Source organism: Microtus oregoni, unplaced genomic scaffold (genome assembly GCF_018167655.1).
Source record: "Microtus oregoni isolate MIOR12 unplaced genomic scaffold, Mior012 000010F_ref0000083, whole genome shotgun sequence".
Classification (NCBI taxonomy): Eukaryota; Metazoa; Chordata; class Mammalia; order Rodentia; family Cricetidae; genus Microtus; species Microtus oregoni.
In genome coordinates this window covers 11,803,959-11,826,754 of record NW_024543069.1, presented here as the reverse complement: position 1 = coordinate 11,826,754, position 22,796 = coordinate 11,803,959, and the positions used below count along the sequence as shown (strand labels likewise).

At 43.5% G+C, this 22,796-nt stretch overlaps 1 protein-coding gene across 3 annotated transcripts in view; it reads right to left on the bottom strand.

Moving 5' to 3' along the window:
* Positions 1 to 1,383: 1,383 nt before the first annotated feature.
* The window catches only part of Sptssb (serine palmitoyltransferase small subunit B), a 28,402-nt gene continuing 6,989 nt past the window's right edge, over positions 1,384 to 22,796 (bottom strand). Inside the window, exons 2-3 of one of the 3 annotated variants that reach the window (XM_041659505.1) lie at positions 15,086 to 15,177; positions 1,384 to 2,067 (exon numbers count right to left, since the gene is read on the bottom strand). In XM_041659505.1, coding sequence (XP_041515439.1) covers positions 1,808 to 2,038 — 231 coding nt within the window. In that variant the 5' untranslated portion in view covers positions 2,039 to 2,067; positions 15,086 to 15,177 and the 3' untranslated portion in view covers positions 1,384 to 1,807. Of the gene's footprint in view, positions 2,068 to 5,024; positions 5,144 to 8,420; positions 8,505 to 15,085; positions 15,178 to 22,796 lie in introns of those variants that run through there. The other 2 variants (XM_041659507.1, XM_041659508.1) reach the window with 2 other exon arrangements.

The window sequence follows — 22,796 nt, the reverse complement described above, 5'->3', positions numbered from 1 at the left end:
TGTCAAGCACTGAGAAGTTCATTAGGATGAGGGCTAATCTTCATTGTCAACCCAATTTGATTTAGAATCACCATGGAAACATGCCTGATGTGTCTATGAGGATGTTTCTAGAAAGGTTGAACCAAATTTGAAAGCTCCATCTTGAAATGGGCAACACCATTTCTCGGACTAAGGTCTTGGATTGAATTAAAAGGAGAGAACAGACTGTGCACCTGCGCTCATTGCTCTCTGTCTTCTGACTGTGGCTGCAGTGTGACCAGCTGCCTCATATTCCTGTGGCTATGTCTTCTCCTCCGCCATGTGCTGTGCCTCCAACAATGATCCTGAAGACCCTTCCTCTTGAAGCTGCTCCTTCTGGAGGTCCATCACGGCAATAGGGAAAGTAACCAGCTGGTTGGCCAAGGATAGCTTTATTCTACCATTGAGATCAGTATCCGGGTAAGGTCAGTAGAGGTTATTTGGAGAGTGCACTATAGCATACGGTGAAGAAAGGGAAAATGAGACCAAACTGTGCATTTATTTATCAAAGTAAACTTTACTTTAGAAAAAATCAACAAGTGTATATTCATATCTGGTCTCTCTTCAAAAAGTATGCTTTGTTTATTTTTAAACAGACGTGCAAGTTGATTTTGCATGCCAAATATCTTTCTCCTTAGCTCCCCTTGGAATATTTCCCCTCGAAAACAAAGGTGCCAGTGTTGTCCAAAACCTGGTTATTTTTTTTACCCTCCAGAAGTACTATTGTTGATATTTATCGGGAGGAAAGAAAAGCTGCAGGGCTCGGTCTTTGACTTTCATGTTTGTTTCAGCACTATAATTAAAATCTTAGATTTGTTTTGAAGATAAACATTTTGGGAGAAATTTAATAAATCTTGCTCTGCTGTGCAATGGAGCCACTATATCAAAGCGTTTAACTGGAGCTGTCGACTTCCTGCTGGTAGACTATTACTTCCAGCCTATTTATTAGCTTCTTCCTGTAGCCCAGGACATGCAATTTTCCTTCCACTCAGTGAAGGCACAGGAAAACAACCCTTTCTCTCCACTCGCCTCCAGCATCATGCAAGACAGGGCATGGTCAAAAGTCACAATATCTGAATTGGCTTTGATTATATTTATTTTTTTAAACTTAAGCTGTTCTCTAGTACAATATTTACTTGTTTAGTTAATATCATAGTTCATTTAAAGCTATGATAAAGTCAGATTTCAGAGGCATTTGAAACAATGCCTGAACCATATCTACAAGAAAATAACTGTCTCTGGCCTATTCTTTTGCATTTGAAGTAAAAGAATTTTAGGCAAAACCAATATAATGAAAATTTTAAAAAGAAGAAAAAATAATTTTAGATATCAGCTATTTACCAGAAAACAAGACTTTAAAGGTTTGGGTTTTTTTTTTTATTCACATCTTTTAATAGATTGTAAACAAGAGCAGGTACTTTTGACAGTAGCCTAGGAAATACTTTCTGTAACGCATCCCTTAGTATGGAATAATATGAAGAGAGGATTTTAAATACGACTCTGTCGGGTTTCTTACAAGCCTATTTCCCGGGAAAGTTTTATTTGGAAGCGTCCTGATCTCCAACAGAAATCTAACGCCACAGAGTTGAGCCGAGCGCATGTGGGGTACGGGGTGAAGTCATTGTGTCTCCTGTCCTCGGACACACACCATGCTGCATGGGCCAGGCGGGACGTGGGTGCATAGAGAGGGCGCTGGTCAGGTCAGAGGTGAAAGATGCTGCAGTCCCCTAGGTCGACGAGTTGTAAGCAACGGGAACCCATCATGCTGTTTCGCAAGATTCCGGAGAGATCAGTTAGAAATTGAACTGTGATATCCGCATATTTTGGAGAAAAATTCCCAAGCCAGGCGGATGTGGATGGGGATGAAGACATAGGCAGTGTAGACTACCATGGCGACAATGGTAAGTAAGATGGTATTGAACATAGACTGTTCCCAGGGCTCCAGGACAGCACAGCAGCTGATGATTTGGTATTGATAGTAGAGCCAGGCTAAATACTCCTTCACGCTCTTGAAATCCATGATTCCTCCTCAAGCTGTGGAAAGTCTTCCTGTGAGAGAAAATCATACCACAGGAAATAAATAAATAAATAAATAAATAAATAAATAAAATAAGAAACAGAGCACCCCATCTTCTGGTAACACACAGCAAACATCTACTGTTAATATTCCCATAACCTGACATTTCGGTTATTCTCACGCAAAGGGTGTTCCCGTCACTAGTCCTAATATAAACCTTGAGTGTTGTCCTATAATCGGCTTCCTTGGACTTTAATGTTTTAATGGTAGGCTAGAGAACACACTCAGTCTGTCCCCTGATGGAGCATCAGAAGCCTTCAAATGGACTGATATAGATTTCTGTCTTCATAGTTGTATACAATAAATTTCACATGGGCATGAAAACCTTGAGACACTGAAAAATAAATGGAGGATGAGACAAAGATTCCCCTGCTCGTGGACTGGCAAGGGCTAACACTGTGAAATGTTATCTGCTGCCCTACCAAAAGTGATCTACAGATCCAAAATTTCCCATATCAAAACTCTAACACTGTTCTTCCCGGAAACTGGAAGCAGTAATCATCAATTTCATATGGAAATACAGAAGACCTAGGATACACAAAACAATCCTGAACAACAACAACCACCAAACTGCTGGAGGTACCAATAGCCCAGATTTCAAATTATATTACAGAGCCGCAGTAACAAAAACAGCATGGTACGGACTTTGAAAACATGAAAATAAAGTAAAAGCATAATTCTCAAAGAACTATTACCAAAGAAAAAAGAACCTTAATCGCATGCAGTGAGGAGCATTCCTGATGAATTCACCTTGTTTTCAAGGTGGCCTCTGTTGTTTCTGTGGTGCTAGCTGGCCTGCCAGCTTGCAGGAGATTCTCCTGTCTCTGTCGCCCGTACTGCCATAGAAGTGTTGAGATTACAGATGCCCACAATCACATCTGACTTTACAGGTGGATTCTGGGGATCAACCTGAGATCACCAGACTTGTATAACAAGCCCTTTTACCCACTCATCGGCCCCTAACTGAACCTTTTAGGACTGCTACACTGGAGATTACGGAAGCCTCCAAACCACAGCAAAGTGATGACTTCAATAGGCAAGATTTCCCACGAACAGAAACAATGAAAGTGATGACTACAGTGCTTGGGGTCTGGCAGTCCTGCTAGACAACCCAATTTTAAAAACTCTTACTCAAAACCCTCCACAGTTGCTTCTCTGTAACTACTTAGAGTTCAAGCTTGGGCTGGGTGGAAGAGCCTGGGGTCTATTTATCAGGTAATCTAGAGCCAGGTGGTGCTGGAGGAAAGGGGAAGTCTTTATGGCTTAGACAGACACACCTCGTCTCCTTAAGGAGTGTAGACTAGTTGGAAGGATGGATCTTAAACACTTAGTACAAATGACTACGTAATTATCAACTGCCCCTGAAGGGCAAGTATAGTGTTCAAGGAGCTTTTGTAAACCTGATCCAGTCTGAACACAGTCTGAGGAAAAGATAAAATGACAGGGATGATTAAAGCCCAAATAAATAGAAAGGAAAATGATGAAGGGGGAAAAAGGAGGGGGGGGGCAGGGGGGGGCGAAGCAAGCTTGGGAGGAGGTCAAGGTTCCAGTAAAGAGAATGATATAAACCCAAAGAGGCTAAAGTAATGCCTTATGCCAGCATGAGGCCAGGAGAGGAAGATGGAGTTGATTAGGCTAATTATTCTCCGTTAGTTCATTGTTTGTTTGTTCCTTCTTTCTTGATAGGGTTTCTCTCTGAATCCTTTTCCTCCCAAGTGCCAGGATTAAAGGCATGCGCCACCACTGCCCGACTAATTATTTTTTCTTAACCTACAATTCTAAGGGTCCCAGAGGCTACTGACAGGAGGGAAGTTGTAGGTCAGGGAGGTGGGGCTAAATTCATAAGGTCCTGCACATCCTAAAGTCAAGATGAAGTGGATTTGCATATCACTCATTTTGGAAGCGCTTTTCCCCTGCTCTTCCCCTGCTCTTCCTCTGCTCTTCTTCAGAATCAACCATGTATTGAGGATTCATAAAGATTTGCAATACTATTTCCAGTTTTATTAGTGAGATATAATATTGCACTCAGGAATATCATTGACTTTTCTTCTCACTAGTCTCACTATTGTGTTTTATTTTTTTTTACTCACCAATTAATCTCCTGGCTGATATTTTCTACTTAAAAATTAACTTCTTGCTTGGGCAGCCCTAACAGGCAAGTATGGCAGCCTTTTGAAAAACCCTGTGTCAGAGGCCCCCTAGCCAAGCTGTGGAAACTGTGGTGCCCAATACTTAAAGCTGCTGATAGTCAACCAATCAGATAAAAAGTATATGAACATATGTTACATCAAAGACAGACACTTTGGTCACAAAAGTCACAATGCTTTATCAATGGATATTTTAAATATACTTTTGTACTAAAAACAAAACGTTAAAATTGATTGGCTCTTTCTACCTCTCATTTCTCAGCCCTCCAAATCCTTCTGACCTGTGAAAAGTGCTTTTATAGATTTATTTATTTTCATGTGTGGAGGCCAGAAGAAGGTGTCCAAGTTCCTGAAGTCAGAGTTATAGGCAGTTGTGAGTTGCTTGATATGAGTGCTGAGAATGGACCCTGGGTCCTCTGAGAGCAGCAAATGCTCTTAACCACCGAATTGCCTCTCCAGCCCCAGGGGAATGGGCTTTTATTATCTGTCTCATTTTAATCTCATGAGGTCTAGCAGTTAGTTCAAGAAGGCATGATTGCCCTCTTGGATTCTTCTTTTCATTTATTGAGAAGAAAATTTAAAGATGGCTCCCTATTTCCTATAATGCAAAGGGGAGAAGAGAGAGAGAGCTGGTTATTATTAGAAGGCCATCTGCTACAATTTATTGTAGAATATGCACTACTTCTAGGTTCTTGATTTTCTTAGATAATTTATTTCTCCTTGTGAGTCTGCTTTGTATTTCCTATGAGACAGTATTTACAATTAGAAGAAAAGCAACCCACCACCCCTGTAGACAATGGGATGAGTCACACGGGTGGGAGAGTTCATTAATTCAGTGAACAAATTCATTTTGAATACAGCTACGTAGCTTCTGAGTAGCAATGGCCTCAGAAGGGCACTCTCTGTCCCAAGGTCAGGAGGAGAAGCTCTTCTGGACAGTCTAACAGTCATGAAGTGCAGGAAGGTCTGGGAAGGAACACTAGATGGAGGCTGGAGGGGTGCTGGAAAAGTCCCAAGGAGGAAGCCGGAACAGATGCTGAAGTTTGGAAAAACCATGACAGAAAGATAGTGAAATTAGTTATCTGTAGTCACATAGAATTATATGATTGTCCCCCCACCCTGTGTATGTACGTGTGTGTGTGTGTGTGTGTGTGTGTGTGTGTTGTGGGATAGCCAGAGGCTGATTGATTCTGGGTGTCTTCCTCAAGTTGCTCTTCACGTTAGTTTTTGAGATAGGCTCTCATTGAACCTGGAACTCACTGATTTGGCTAGGCTGACTGGCCTGTGAGCTCCAGCGATCTGCTTGCCTCTGCTTCCTCAGCCTGGGGGTTGTGGTTGTGTGTCCATGCCTAGCTTTACGTGGACGCAAGGCATCTGAACTCGGGTCTTTACGCTTGTACTTGACTGACTGTGCCGTCTCTCCAGCCCCTCCAGTAAATGTCTTCAATCCTTAAATGTTTACAATAATGTACAAAATCAATATAGTTGCTTCTCTAAATATCTAAAGCCATAACCTAGAGATGATCAACAAAGGACCTGTGATGTTTGCTTTACTAGAGGCTGCTATGAGTCTCCGTATTTCTAGTTAGATACTTTTTAAATAATGATTGATCCTAGGTAGAAAAAGGGAGAGTTTTTTTTTTTTATAAAATTCCCTAAACTTGACTTTTAAAATTCACTTATATCTGTACATTGTGTATTTCCCAAGTGGAATTATATATTATATGGATGAACTGCGGCCTGTCTTCCTAGGTACCCGAGGCCACTCTACCACTGTGTGATGCTGCCCACAGCAAACTGAACGTTAGGGCAGTGTCAGGAGGCTGAGGACTCTGGGAAGCGGCTAGGTCATGAGGTCAGAGCCCAGGGAATTGTGCCCTTATAAGACAGACCCCAGAGACTTCCTTGTCCCCTCTGCTTTGTGAAGACACAGTAAGATGACAGCCCCATGAACCTGGATATGGTTCTCATGATTCTGTGCCTTGAGACCTGGGAGGAAGGTTAATCCCGGTCACAGTAATATTACAGTGGCCTGAGCCAAGACACACTCTCAAGGGAAGAGAAGAACAGAAGCTTTTTTAAGCACCTGTATTTCTATGGTGATGCTTCTCAAGAGGCCCTGATGAAATGTAAGGCAGTCGAGGTCCCCTGTAAGAAGGTCAGGATTGCTTCCTGAAGGAATGGAAGGAAGGAAGCGCACAGGAAGAGTGGTCTCTGAACCACTGTTTTCAGTACATGATAAAGTCTTGTCTGTGAGGACCATTACAATAGCACATGCTAATCTGCCTGCTGTCCTGCAAGGACAAGGGAGCCCCTGCGAGCTAACCTGGTCTCAGCACCACTCCCTTGCCCAGCCCCCATTCATCCCCTCACAAAAGAAGTTTCCCTGACAGTTCAGATTCTTGCCTGACAGCTGAAGGTTTTGATGTACTCTTCTTACAAGTCTCCCTCGCAATTGGTAAAATCTAAGGTTCTTATCTGTAATGTATAGCTTAGAACGGGGGAAAGCCTCATCACGGAGCTTTGCCGGGTTAAGGAGGAGGTTTATTTGAGACTTAGGAACCAGGGGGAAACACTACATCCTAATCTGGATCCAGTGAATGAAAAGGGTCTCAAGGACAGTGGAAAGATATCAAGGACTTAGAAGTCCCCAAAGAGGCTATTGCATAAATGAATAGATAGTGAGTTGTTATTTTCTAGTCCTCAGTGCTACGGCTTTTCAACCAACAGGTAATGATTTCACACTAGATTCATGGGCAGTAGGAACAGAAGAAAAGGTTCCTTTCCCAGACTAAGGGGGAAGCCTAACAGTTGTGACCCCCATCAGTCCGGGATGGCTTACATAGCTAGAACGTGAATAAGTGAGGACGTGCAACGATTATAAAAATGCATGTACTAGCATGAGCCCGAGCCAGGAAGAGGATGCCATGAGAGGAGCGCACAGGAGGGGCTCGGCCTGCCAAGGGTTTCACCATTGTTGTCTGTACCATAGGAGTGGTAGTGAGTTAGGCAACGGCGATGAAAGGTAATTCCCAGGTGCTTTGGGCCTGTGACCTTTGCGAAACTAAACATCGAAATGAACAACAAAGAAAAGCCCTTTTTAAATAAGAGACTTCCTTTTCTGAAGCTTCAGTGCCCTCTTGGTTAAGAGCTAATACGTGCTGAGCTACACTTCTCTCTTGAACCTCAGAATCAAGGACTGAAAGGTCAAAGGGCATGAATGGATTCAGACTAACTCTTTCCTGACTTGTTTTGGAAGCTGTAGCAGTCATTCAGCGCACGGGTGTGTGTGTGTGTGTGCTCAAGTGTGTTCCTGTGCACACATGCTTCATATTTAGAACCTGAGGTCTGAGGCGTGACCAAAGTGTCTTTCCTGTGGCAGAGAAAAAGATGCTGTCTGTAAGCCAACTGCGCCTTTCTTCAGCAGCTTTCTTTAAAGGGTCCCAGATGTGACTTCAAACACAGGCCTTCCTTGAAGTCATTCATTTGTTAAATGAATTAAGAGTGCAATGATTTTCTTCCGCTGGGTGTGATATGGAAAGGAGAGGTGGGGAGAGACTGAATTCACAGTAAATGAGATACTGATCAAGATCATCACCTACAAGAGCCAGCGCTGATAGTGGGTTTCTCTGACACAATGCACAGACAATGGTACCTAGTCTCTGCAGTTATCTCCTCGACAGTTCATAAATCAAATAATTAAAACATTAGGCAAACTCTGCTGTGTGTGGCTTGCTACAAGAGAAGCAACTAGTTTTCCTTAAACCTCTTAAAATTGTCAAAAAAAAACCCCAAGTGTACAAAATGGTTACAACCAAGAGCTTACAGAGACATGAAGACTAATTGTGATGTTGACACCCCATAATAATAGGGATAAAAATTGTATAAAAATGAAGTAAATATGAGTAAAGTGAGTATTTTTCTCAATGGTATGCCAAGATTGTTTCATTAATTATAATGAACATGTCATAGCTATGCCAGATTTTAGTAGGAGAAACAGGACATAAGGTTCAAGGGACCTCACACTGCCTTCTTAATTTATATGCAAATCAAAAAACTTATTATAAAAAAGTACAAAGTCCATCTAAAAATTTCCAAGGAAAAACAATGATCAATGAACTACTCAAAAATCTAGCTGACTTTTTAAAAGCTGTGTATTTTGTGTACGAATGTTCTACCTGCATGCCTGTTTGTGCTCCACGTGTGTTCTGGTGCCCAAGGAAGTCAGACGAGGCCATCAGATCTCCTGAGATTGGAGTTGTAGACAGTTGTCCGCCTCGTGTGGGTGCTGGAAATTGAACCCAGGTCCTCTGGAAGAGCAACAAGTGTTCTAGCCCACTGAGCCACCTCTCCAGTTCCCAGTCTATCTTCCGGTTGCTGGGGCTTCCTTTTTGAGACACTCTTGCTATGCCAACCAGGCTGTCCTCAAACCCGTGATGCTCCTGCCTGAGTTCTGGGTTATCGGTGAGTGACAGCATGCCTAGACAGCTGGGTAACCTCTGGATGATATGCTGTGGTTATACTGTTCTTCCTGTCTGGAAAACTTCTCCAAGTAATTCTTGTGTCACAGCTTAAATACTGCTACTCTAAAAAGTGAAGTAACCGAAAATGAGGACATAAAGACAATGCCATTCTATGAAGTGCTGGCATTACTAAGAACAAGAAAATGGACAGATTGCAATGTGGTCCAGGGTAGTCACAAACACGTGTGACTGTATAAACTATCCTAAGATAAGCTAGGGACCAACCTCCTGGCTCCATGCATGCTAAACAGATGAGCCATGCCTTCAGTCCCACTAACTAGATTTCCTAACAAAAACAAAACATGACAAACAAGCAAACAATAACAACAAACCCTACTTAACTCCTGGGCTAACTTAAGCTGTTTCTTTGTAATTATTAATTTTTAGAATTTTACTTGAGATTAGGTCTTGTGTAACCCAGGCTAGCCTTAAACTCATTTATGTAGCCAAAAATGGCCTTGAACTCTTGATTCTCTTATTGTTATTTTCCAAGTTGGATTGCAGTTTTGTAGAATCTCATTTAGTTTATGTTGTACTGAGGATAGAAGCCAGGGGTCTCTACCAACTGGACTAAATCCCCAGCAGCGCCCCTCGGCCTGTTTTCCATATAGGATGTCTCTGTATGGTCAGCAGGACAGCCAGTGGTCACACATGGAAATCTGAACTTTGGTTCCCAGTCATCACGTAGGACAGGTGACTGCCATATTGAATAGCATGGATGTAGAGAATACTGAACAGCCAGGGTGTAGAACATTCTGTCATTGCAGGAGAGTCCCACAGACAGTGCTGTGGAGGCTCCAGATACTATGCTTAGACAAGTAAGATTCCTTACCAACTTGTCTTTTTTCCTACTTTATATTTTTCATTCTGTTTCTCACGTTAACTTTGAAAACTTAAAGACTCTCTGCTTGAAAACCTCCAGTGAAGGGCTACCTTCCTTTGCAGAGGAATAAAAGACTCATTCCCAGCTCCTCATGGTTTGATCGCTCCGCTTCTCTGGAGTCATTTCTGAATTCTCATGCTAAGAGATTGACTTCAAAGTATTAATATTTCAAGCGGTATTCTTTTGCTTCCTATTCTCTTCTGCCTTGTCTCTGCCAGATAAAATCCACTTTACTTTCATGACCTAGTTCGTATACCTTCCTTGTACTGAACAGGCTCATCAGAATCTTCTGTTTCAAGGAGCACACATTGCTTTCTTCTGTGTGGTACCCAGTACACGAACATTTAGCACTTAACTGTATTACTCACACGCAGTCCATTGCCTCAGTAGATTGAAGGGTTTTTTTTTTTTGTCTGTTTGTTTTTTGTTTTTTAAAAGCATTTAAAAGATGAACGTGGCATTCATCTCATCACCCCAGGACCTGGCTGGGAAGATAACAGGCTGGATGACTGACAAACTATGTGGTTATTGAGACAGAGACATTCTTGAACATGCTTCCCAAGTTAATCCGAGTATCATTATTTCCCCAGCAAGATGGAGAGCCCCAAAGAGGCGCTTAGGAATTCACACGATCTGCTTGAGGCAATGACTTTAGACAAATGGTTTTCTGCAAATGTAGTCCCATCTGTCTTTTTGAAGAATAGAAAGGAGCGAGCAATTTAAACACACACACACACAAACACACACACACACACACACACACACACACACACACAACAAGCAAACGAAAATCACAAATGCATTTGTAGTTTCTCCTAATGTTAATAGCTTGCAGGCTCCACAAGGAACACCAGTGAAGTGGATTTAAATTTCACAAAAATGCCTCTTCCAAGAGCTTGTGCTAGGTGACTGAAAATTTAAGATGGATTGGAAAGTGGTTCTGATGAGGAAGTACCCCGGGAACACCGGGAGAGCCGGATTTCACAGCAGCGCTCTACCCTTCTCTTCCCCGTGCTTTTCCTTCACCTCTCTCTCTCTCTCTCTCTCTCTCTCTCTCTCTCTCTCTCTTTCTTTCTTTCCATTTTCCTTTTCGGGTCCCCTTCTTTCCTATCTGTCTGTCTGTCTTAAGTTACATCCTTGGGTATGTCCCCAAAGCTCTTTGTGTCATGAGTGGTTTCTGTAGAACAAGTAATAGTTGACAGCTTCTTTTCAACTTGACTTAGTCGATGGAGCGCGTGTAAGAGATCAGCAGTGTGTGCTGTGAGCTGTGGTCCTATCACCTCAAACTGTGATTTTGCGAAGTGATAGACAGAGAAAGTCTTGGCGCATTCTGATTACACTACTTAGTGCAGTGGCTTGTGTATTTTACAGGAGGAAACTCTAGGTCTTATTCTTTGTACTAATTGAATCGCCTGGTGCAGTCATAACCCATCAACCAATGCACCTATGTGGCTATTGAGTCAAGCTTCCCATCGAAAGGCTTTACCATTTCGGAACACTTTCAGATATGGCCCTGGGCAGGGCCTCGTCTTCTTGTGTAGGGTGAGCAAGGCACAATTTCACATGCTTGTTCTTGTCACAGGGGCCAAATCCCAAGTGGCTTCCTCCCCTGAGAACAGTTCAATGCACAGAGATGAAGAATGTAATTTATCTTTTTTTTTCCTGTGTGTGTGTGCACACACATGCGCGTGTCCCACGGCCAGGTCAGTGTCGAGTATCTTGTTCTATTGTTTGTAGACAAGGTCTCTTACTGAACCTGGAGCTCACCATCTTGGCTAGATTGGCCAGTCAACAAGCTCTTGGGATCACCTGTCTGCCCTGCCTTCCCCCAAACATGCACTACAGTGCCTAGCCTTTTCTGTGGATTCTAGGGACTGGAACTTGTCTCTCACTCTTACACAGCACCCTTTTCACCCACTGAGCCCTCTCCTTAGCTCTGCCACATGCAATTTCTTAAATCATCAGTGACATGGATTGGGAGAAGTCTTTATAATTAATGGCACAACCTCATACCGAATCTCCGCGAATATAAAGTGTGATTAGTTTATTGGTTTCTGTTGCCTTTGTGCACTACAAAAAGTTCCAATCTTGCTTAATCTCTCCCTGGGAACTTTCTTTCCATACTGCAATGCTTGCCAAGTTTCTATCAGGGACTCGTTTCCCAAGCTGACAACAGGGTGAGTATTAGAAATCGGAATATAAACCCAAGTGTTTAGTGGAGGCTAAGAAGGGACCCAGGAGTTCGGGATGAACGAAAGGCAAGGGAGAAACACATAGTAAACGAGCACAGAGCAGTTAGTGATGTTCCTTATGCATTCATGATGAGAGAGGAAGAAACAAGCATGGTAAGTGAGCACAGGCTTCGCTGTCAGGCTATGGGTTACTCTGTTACATTGTGTAACCCTGCACTTTCCAGTGAGCTACGGAAAGTCAGCAACAAAGAGGCCAAGTGTTCGGTACCTAGTGTTTTGTGACTCTACCTACTCCAGTGTGTCTAATTTTTTTTAATAGGAACAAAAGTGGAAGACCCCAAGACATGTTCCAAATAACTGATTTTGAAGTTGTTCTTTGTTTTGTTTTGAGGGAGCTCAGTTCAGCCTCCAGATGACTTTATGAGTTCAGGACTCACGGCCGAGAGAAAAAGATCGGACTTCAGCTTTAGTGAAAGCACTGACTATAATTTAGGGCATACAAAATTCAGAGATTTGTTTAGATTCAATGTTGTGTGACTATCGAAAGACGCTATTCATTTCAAAACTATAAATGGGGGAACGTATATTAATATGGAAATGGATAGGAGAGGGTTTATAATGATGTGGGGAATGACATGCTAAGCTTTCTATCTGATGTCTCATCATTTACCGACCTAGGGACAGGGCAGTGTCCCTGTGCACTTTTTAAAGTCCCGCAATGGCGAAGCGGGCTTCTAGGTCCACGCTTAGCTGTGTGTTTCTTGGGGTATGCTGTTTGTTATTGCTTCATTAAAAATCCGTCTCTGTCACTCTACAGTGAAAGGGGGATATGTAGCTTCCAATTGTCTTCTCACTTCTGTGCTATTACTGCCGAAGGCTGCCAAGTTCATTTTAGCAGTAAAACATGAACATAAGAAAGTAAGGGTCTTTCAAGTCACTAGAAGTTTCTCCAAAAAGTCATTCAAAGTACAGCTATGTGTACAGCAGCATGATTGGTAACAGTCATGTGGAAGCCATCCAGATGCCTGTCATACATACAGCCGCCCCCCCTGCCCCCACTATGTATGTGAGTGTGTGTGTGAGTGTGTGTGTGTGTGTAGAGTGCATATTTGTGGGTGGTGGGGGAAGGCAGGTGGCAGGTGGCATGTCCCTACCTTCATTGCATACTTTTGCCTCCAGCACTACCACTAGACACATTTCTTTGACAGAAGCCACCACACCTATGTTGATTTGTTAGAGCTGTCCCAGAAACAAAGACAAAAGTCCTTGAGGACGAGGGATCTCATTACAATCACCTCCTCCAAGCAGAGGCAGCCTCTCTCAGTGCCAGTGTGGTGGCCTACGACTGGATTGAGGGCTTCGATTATCCTTATAGAGCTGAATAAATTGAGGCCTAACAGCTCACATGACTGAGTGGAGTCGGGAGAGGCGAGATGCTGGGATGATTACACGGGTGAGTTCTGGGTCCTGCCTAGGGTTGAACTGCAGCCCTGGGTGAGTCACTCTGAGTAACGTACACCCGCCTTCCCTCAGTTGTCTCAGCTGGGGAACAGGAATGGGGACAGAACTCCATGCCCACATCTGCTGGGAAGAGATTAGAAAAAATGAAGTGCTTAGTGCAACCCTCGGGAAAGTATTACATTAGCTAATATAATAGCTAGTAATATGCTAGTATATTTGGTATATTATGTGATTCCCATGTGGCTACCACACTAGAGACAAACGGTCCCAGCAAGCCCAGTCCTAACTGCCCTCTGGAGCACAGCACCGCACATGCAGAGGACCAAGTGAAGACCCTCACGTGCATCAGCTCACTTCACGAGATGAAGAAGCCCAGGCTCCAGGGTTTGTGTTCTGCTTATTTGGGAGTCAAACTAGCCCCTATCCTGGGACCCAGTCCCTATCCTGGGACCCAGCCCCTATCCTGGGATCCAGCCCCTATCCTGGGATCCAGCCCCGATCCTGGGATCCAGCCCCTATCCTGGGATCCAGCCCCGATCCTGGGATCCAGCCCCGATCCTGGGATCCAGCCCCGATCCTGGGATCCAGTCCCGATCCTGGGACCCAGTCCCGATCCTGGGATCCAGCCCCGATCCTGGGATCCAGCCCCGATCCTGGGACCCAGCCCCGATCCTGGGACCCAACCCCGATCCCGGGATCTTGTGACACTGAAGGGTGAGAATGCCTGTCACCGCAGGGTAGGGCACATGCTCCTGTCATGTTAACTAATGCTACCAGAACGTCCAAGACAGATGTTTTCATCTGCAGAGACCAAGACTCCTTACCGATAAATTTAAAGTATTTGTAAGTTTCTTAAAGTACATGGAAATAAAGAAACTGCTGCCCTCCAGCCTGGAACACTGCTGCAAACAGGAAAGGACCGGGGCTTTCTGATGTCTCCAGGACACAGGGAGAAGACGCCTTTCATTCGCATTGTTCCCATGGGTGAATGGGTGCTTTTATAATTATTTAAATAGGAACCAGCAGGCTAGGTTTCCTTTCAGTCTGTTCCCTTTTCTTAATAATTGTAATAAGAATTTTAAAACAAAATAAAATAAATGCCCTCCTGTGAACACTGACCATTCTCACGCTGCGAGTGTTTTGATTTTGGAAGACAATGTCTTCATTTTTCCATATTTGTTATATTAATGTATCCCACTTGGTAAACTAAATGTTTACTGAAAAATGTTCCTCTCGTACCGAGAGCCTTCTAGGATAAACTGCTGCATCGTATAAATTAAAGATGAAGGATCCTGAAACAGAAGTCGTCCTCCACCAGAGACCCATAAATAAGGCAGGAGCTAGTGCTCTGCTATTGTGTTTTTGGCATGTATCCGCCACTGGTGTTTTCTAGGCCAGGGGTTTGTAACCTATAGTCAAAGGTTGGGGGCGGGGGCGTCTATGTAACCCTTGCAATTTATGCAAATTGCACAGTTGGAATATTTTCTGTCTACACCTCAAAGGTCCTGCTAAGTCTTTAAGTCAGGAGTCACTGTTTTGAGATGAAGTAAAGCTAACACCAGTGTCAGGAGTCACTGTTTTGAGATGAAGTAAAGCTAACACCAGTGTCATCCTTGGTCTCACCTCCAATGTCAATACGATATTCCAGAAGCATGCCATAAATTGTTGCTGCTTGCTTGACAGAGGACTAGGATTTCATCTTAGTAAAGATGTAATGTTACCATGAGAAGGGTCACATTTCTAAAAGATTTCTGCAAGTCCACGATGCAAGCAGAGGAGCTCACCTGAGCAGGGGTCCAGGCTGGAGTGCTGTTGTGTTTCTCTTCTGCGTGATGTGGTGGAGGTGGCTTCTCTTCTCTGACCTTTATCTCTTCATCTGTGAATAAAGATTTCAGCGCAGTTAAGTCAAAGATGCCTGCAGACTTTACAATGATCGTATCCCCTGAGAAATGTCACTCAACCGTCCGGGCTCTCTTCCACAAGTCTAGGATATATTGTGCAACAACAAGGGATGTGCTAACATCATTTGAAAAATTACGTGGGGGGAAGATCATCGTTTAAGAAAATCAGAGTTTAAGAATACGACAGTGGCTGATGACTTTGCAGCTGTGACCTGAACACTAGGTTCAAGGATATAGGATCCTTCTCCCAATTTCCACGGAAGCAGTCTGCTCTTGCTCTGTTTCAAGGACTGGATTTCTGGGCAACTTTTGGGCGGGGGAAGGAATGTTTCTTGATTTTGAACAATGTGTTAATATCATATGAGGGGGGTGAGGAGAAAAAGAAGAAATTGGGTTAATCTTGGAGTTTAAAAGTCTGACCTTGGGTAGACTGTGTATGATAAATAATTCAGTATTCCTATATATCTGCAAAATATGATGCCGTAGTTGAGTAAAAGGGGCTGTAGCTCGTTCTCTTGGTTAGGGTTTCTGTTGCTGTGAAGAGACATCATGACCCCAACAGCTCTTTCAAAACCACCACACTCTTCTTCTAGCTCTTAGAAAAGGCCATGCCAGCCAGCCGAGTGCATCCTCAAGGGCTGGAAAATCTCTGCAGGGGGAGGAGTTAGCGGTCTGAGAAGGACAGATGTTCTAACGGACGCTACAAGCGATCACGGTTTAGAACTACTTTACTGTTTTCAGAGGTGAATCTTAGAAAAATAGTTGTCAGTAGGAGCCGAGTGCAGGGGAAGGGGTGGGGTTGGAGGGACGGTTCCTGACAGAGAACTTGCCTAGCATGCAAAGTATGCACAGATAAATAAAAAATAAAGAAGAATGGGTTTCCCCGGTGAGATGCTGAGGACTCCACTGGGAACAGGTTCTAGCAGAGACTTCCCGGTGCCTTCTCCAGACTGTCAGAAACTGGGAGGCAGGATTTAGGATGAGATTAGCAGGCGTGGTAGCACACGCCTATAATCTTAGCGTTGGAGGTGGAGGGAGGAGAAGTTCAAGGCCACTCCAGGCTGAGGAGCACCCGCCTGTGAGGTCAGCTGTTTCAAAGAACCGTGGGAAACGATGAATAGAGACAGAGTTACTAAGAGCTCACCAATTCCAAGATCCACTCTGAATAGCACAAAAATTCGTTGATATTTTACTTTGTACATCCTGAACTTACTCTTTGACGTTCTAGAGGTTGTTAAACCTCTCTGTGCATAAGTTACATGGATAACATTGTGATTCGTGATCTCTGTATGTTGTAGAGATTCATCCTCACAACATAGTAAAGTGTATCTCTCTATATCTGATATAAGGGCAAATTTATCTCGTTATTATATAACTATTTCTCACATTTTCTAAGCATTTTCCCCTTCCCTGAGAGATTTCTGCTTACCCTTTCAAACACTTCAGAGACACACTAGGTAGGTGGATCAGGGGACAGGGAGCCAGGTAGGTGGGTCAGGGGACAGGGAGCCAGGTAGGTGGGTCAGGGGACAGGGAGCCAGGTAAGGTGGGTACAGACGGTTCTGGGAACTGGGGTTTTGCCAGCAAGAAGGCAGTGGGTGCGGCAGTGGCGGACTGACTCTGTATCCACCCTCGTCTGTTTTCTTCTCAGTGGAGGAAACCGTGAAAGCTTTGCTTTTTGCTTTTTGTTTTCCTTTTGTCCTCCCTTATAATCAGATTTTCCTGTCAGCCAGCCAAATCCAAATCCAGAATGAGGTCAACTGCTTGTCTCTCTCTCTCTCTCTCTCTCTCTCTCTCTCTCTCTCTCTCTTCTCTCTCTCTCTCTCCCTCTCTCTCTGTCTCTCTCTTTGTTTAGACTTTTAGACAATAATTTATTATGACGAAGGTTAGCTGGGTGTGCTGGCACAAGCCTTGACATGCCTCTAACCCTGGCACTCTCCTGTCTGCTGGATCTCTGTGAGTTAGAGGCTAGCCTGGTCTACATGTGAGTTTTAGGCCAGGTAGAGTTAATGGTGAGAATCTGTCTCAAAAAAAATTTTTTTTAAATTAAATAAACTAAAAGTATGTGAAGACTCCCTCTCCCCATGGTGGGGACATGGGGACATGGGCTGTTTGTGGCTTTATCTTCCAACTCTGCCTAGTATGCCTAGCAACAAATTTATTTTTCAATTGTTGAGTGAAGAAGAGGAGAAGTCATTTCCTATTCTTAGTTAAAGACGAAACGAAGAATCCCATTCTTTCGGGCATCCTGACAAAGTGAGTATCCATTGCCTGCCTCTGGGAAAGGCAGCTGCACTTGACCCGGCTCCACATTGGCTTCACAGCATGCTGTGTTCTTGCTCCCTTCCGTTACTAGTTTTTCCTTTCCTCCCTAAAACGCAAACCTGTATTCTACAACATCAGCTGCCCAAATCTTTCCAGGAACTCACTCCTAGCAGAATGGATTCTTAAGTAATTATGCAACAGGAAGAAATTAGACTCCAGCTGATCAAAACTGATGTGTCAGAGTGATGGATCAACAGGACGATAGCTCTTATCGCTTAAAGGGTTGTCATGTTTATGAAGAGAGATGTTAAAAGCCGGTTGCACAACCTGGTTGTGAGATAATCCACTTACAGCTATGGAGGGAAAACCCACAGTTTAACACGTGTTATTCACAAGGTCTAAGGCAGCTGAATAATCACTTTCTGCAGCATTTAGTTTAGTGGCTCATAGTGATTACTAAATTTGGAATTTGAGACATGCTGTGAGAAGTTGAATTTTTTACATATTGTAATATTAGTAGATTACACATGTTTCTCTCTATATATGTCTTTGTTATTTACGCACACACACATGCTTATAAATAGCATATCCTTAGGATATAGGAGTCAATCTAAAAGTTACAGAATTAATTTATTTTATGAGGTTTAAGAAGGGGGTTAGTTATGTGTGCTTCATCATATTTATCATTGAAAAGTACTAAGAATGATTTTTATTTCTAGATTTTATGCTCATTATGTTTGCCAACAGCTTGTTTCATGTAGTTTTGTTCTTGTTGTTGTTTGAGACAGGGTTTCCCTGTGTAACAGCCCTGGCTGTCCTGGAACTAGCTCTTGTAGACCAGGCTGGCCTTGAACTCACAGAGATCCACCTGCCTCTGCCCCCTGAGTGCTGGGATTAAAGGTGCATGCCACCACTGCCCGACTCATGCAAAAGTATTTAGATGGAATGAATGTCACAGAGAACACATGTAAGCATTTCAGGAAAATGTCATTTATCATTTAACTGAGCTAAAGACATGCAAATCTCCACCATGTGACAGCTTTCCCTCAGTTGCATATTATTTAAAACAGCTCAGGTAGTCAGACCGTCAGGACTATCTCAGTGTCATAAACACTGTGTATTTGTATACACTAGTTCAGCTTTGAACAATGCAAATAGTGTCTAGCTAACAGAGTTTGTAGCTTTAAGAGAAACATTGTGGCATTATGGCTTTGGGAATGAATAGTCCTTGCTTCTTCAAATTTGGTGTTTTTTCTTTCTTTCTTTTTTTTGGGGGGGGTGTGTGACACAGTCTTGGCTATGAAGCCCCGGCTAATCTCAAATCCACCATCCTGTTTGAGTCTTTTGAAATCACAGAAAGATTTCTTGGCTAACAGTTTTGATGGCTGTTAAACCTGCACCAGTTGTGAAAAAATAAAATGCTGAAATGTAACAATGAGAATACCAGAGTAACCAAGAAATAGAAGCTTATTTAATTACCACATTAAATATATAATGTCTACTCTGATTTTTTTTTTTCCTTTTAAACCGACTTGTGATTGGTGTGGTGTGGTGTGTTCTGCTTGTTTTTTTTTTTTTTGTCAACTTGACACAAACCTGGATATATCTGGGAAGAAGGAATTCTGACCAAGAAAATGCCTCTATCAGATTGGCCTGTAGGCAAGTCTTTGGGGCGCTTTCTTGATTGGTGATGAATGGGGGCGAGGTCACCTCACTGCTGGCTGTGCCATCCCTGGGCAGATGATAGAAGAAAGCAGGCTGAGCAAGCCATAGAAGAAAGCCAGTAAGCAGCACCTCTCCACGGCCCCTGTTGAAGTTCTTGCCTGTAGGTTCCTGTCCTGGCTTCCTTCAGTGGACTGTGACCTAGGACATGTGAGCCAAATAAATCCTTTCTTCCCCAAGTTGATTTTGGTCATGGCATTTTATTACAGAAATGGAAACGCTAGCTAAGGCATACTATGTACTTAATTTCGAACCCTGAGGTTTTTCAATTCATTTTACTCAAAGGGTATTTTTTTCATTTGTTACTACATAGATTTGAAAAATTACTTCTTTACTGATTACATAGAACTAAATTTTAAGTGAGTACAGATACGTTCAATTCATATCACAAATATTTCTTGAGTGATTTGTATGAACCTAAAACACTGGTTTGGGTGCTGTGCATTCTATGGGAGGGTGGCAGAGGATACATACATGATTTATGAAAGAAATTCATAGTATTAAATTTGGCCATTAACTTTCACGGTGCCATGGTTTGAAGCCAGGGCTTTGTGCACCCGCTCCACCCTGAACTACCCCTCCCACCCCTAGTGTGTTATTCTTGCTTCCTTGTGTCCGAAACTAAGTTGCTCATTTAGTTGCCGATAGTCAGCTAAGGCAGGAAGGAATATGTATACACGCTTGGATAAATAGCATGCCAGGTTTAAATCTATTACACATAAAAAGCCTTTAAAAAAAAATCCCTCTCTGGAGAAGAATACAGTAGTCACATCTTAATGGCAACAGAAGTTTAGCCAAACAAAGCTCTGTTGACTAGAATAGCTTCCTTCCTTCTAATGTGACCTAGATGTGTGTGCCAGGCACAATTGTGCTCGTGGTCACATTTAAAACTTTTTAAAATTATTTAGTGTGTATGTGACGGCTCACACGAGGAGGCCAGAGAACAATTTGCACGAATCTGTTCTCTCCATCCCCCACATGCAGTTACCAGGGATTGTGTTCAGGTGGCCAGGCGTGGTGGCAAGTGTCTTGACTTGCTGAGCCCCCTCGCTGGCCCACGCTGCTTTCTGCCACAGCTCATGCCTGTCAGTTCTGAGCTCCCAGGGCCACAGAGGCCCTAGTCCAGTAATTAAAACATTTCTATGTAAGATTTAAGATTCTCTGTGGATCCGCCAGTTGGAGAAAAGCCCCAGGGTATTCTATTCCTTGTAATTATTAGTCTTATTAAAGGTAATTATTAAGGTTTCTAGATTTTCATTGATTGGTCCAGTTAGCTCTTTCTTCGGTTAGTTTAGAATGTCACAGATAGCTTTGAGGTGGCGCTGTGATAATTCTGACGACTGGTCTGGCATACCCCAGAAAGATAATTAGGTTTGCAAAAGATGCCAGAAGGACAGTTCAGTGCCCTAAGGTACAGGCAAGGCTCACTTTCGAGCAGGATGGGTTTCGTGTCTCTTTCTTCTCCACATCACTGACCCTGGGCGTGATTGTCTGCGAGGCACGCCGAGTGTGTGTCAGGACGAGTACTTGACTGGTCTGGGAGGTGACAGCAACAGAGGGGTTACAATCCTGGAAAATTTGCTTTGTGGATGTCATCTTGAGCCTTTTCCTTTTTTTTTAATGGTCATTTTCATTTTATTCTTCAATATGCTATACTTACATTTCATTCCAAATTTTCTTTTTTAAATCTTTTCACTGACCTTGACGGCAGCATGATGGCTCCAGCTAGGCCTGACTGAGAGCCTTTGCTCTTACAATGGAGGTGCAAGAGCAGGGCCGGAACACTGGAATAGCAGACTGTCAGCCTGAAAGCCGGTCTGTTTTGGTAATAGCAGTAGATACTTACTGAGCAATTTATAGCCCAAAATTTTGCTAAGTACTTTCTAGGTAGGACCTTATAGGTTTCACTTAGCAACACTGTAAGGATAGCAGTATTTCTGTACTCACTTTTTAAATATGGAAATGGCAGTACAAGGGAATTTAAAAATTGACCCGAAGTTTTATAAAGCAAGCAAGCAAGCAAACAGAAACCGAAAACCAAAACAAAAATGCAGAGTGCATACTCGGAACTACCCTAACACACTGACTTGCTTTGCAAAGAACTTGATCACAGTCCAGCAAATCATCCATTTGTTGGCCCATCCATCCATCCATCCATCCATCCATCCATCCATCCATCCTAGCTGTTTCAATCAACAAGGTAGCAAGGTCACCAGAGGAGTATATAGCTCATTAAGGCTGACATGGTTAGTTTCTCCAGGCTGCTTTCCTGAGCGGAGGGACAGGTATCTCCCCACAGTTTGGTGAATGTTCTGACAGGGAAGTAGCAGGTAAACCAGGGCATAGAATGAGGTGAAGAAAGGCCGCCAGGGGCTGGAGAGATGGCTCAAAGTTTAAGAGCACTGGCTGCTCTTCCAGAGGTCCTGAGTTCAATTCCCAGCAACCACATGGTGGCTCCCAACCATCTGTAATGAAATCTGGTGCCCTCCTCTGGCGTGCGGGAATACATGGAGGCAGAATGTTGTATACATAATAAATAAATCTTTAAAAAAAAAAAAACAAAAAAGAAAGGCCGCCAGAACCGGGTTGGTAGGGCAGCACATCCTTCAAAGTCTTATCCTGGGTTCTTCATCCATTTTGTAGCAAGCGATGTATTGTGTTGGGGATACAGTTCGGTTGTCAGGGTGCTTGCTTAGCGTGAATGGAGTCCTGTTTAGTTCCTAGTACCATACACACAAAGCAGTCTAGAAAGAAAGAGATTTGAGTAAGGTCTTCTTTGTCATGTCTTTTCCTCCATGAGTGGCATACGGTAGCTGTTTAATTAAAACATGTTAAATAAATGTATGAGAATTCTAATGTCCCATTATAACAGATTTTTCTTTAAAAAAAAAGCTGTCTCTAATTCTACTCAACATTCTTACACACTTTGCATTTGAGACTAAAAGAAATGTCCCTTTTGACTTACAAAATTCCATCCCTGCTCCTCTTAAGCCACACCTAGAAGAAGCATTGCTACACCTAACTCTGTGTGGTTAGAACAGGGCTCCCTGGGGACGGTTGGAACCAGGCAGCAATTCTGGAACAACAGGGTGGTGACCTTTCCCTCAGCCTCCACAGCTGACCCGTGGGACTCCGGGTTCTCTTCCCTGCTGTAGTTCTTCCATTAGTCCAGGATGGGCTCTCGAGGTTTCATTCCCCTCAGACTCCCTTCTACTTTCCAAAAGGTGCTGCCTTTGGGGAACCCGATCTGCAATTTGTGTACAACCCCTGAGAACACTGTGCGCAATCCTGGACTGCTGCCGAAAGGGCCAAGAAGAACTGACCCTAGCCTGATGATTTCCTAGAGTGAGAAGGGTTGTTATTAGATGCTGCTCCAGGGAGGAACCCCAGTGGGTTAGCCACACTCTGCTGGGTGCCCTGAGACCCCAGTGGGTTAGCCACACTCTGCTGGATGCCCTGAGACCCCAGCGGGTTAGCCACACTCTGCTGGGTGCCCCTGCACCCATGAGTACATTAGCAGCACAGGTCGGACTCCGTGGATCCTAAGAGGGGGGGCAGGTGTGGATCTGGAAGGACTTAGGAGGAAGAGCGAGGGACTGAACATTAT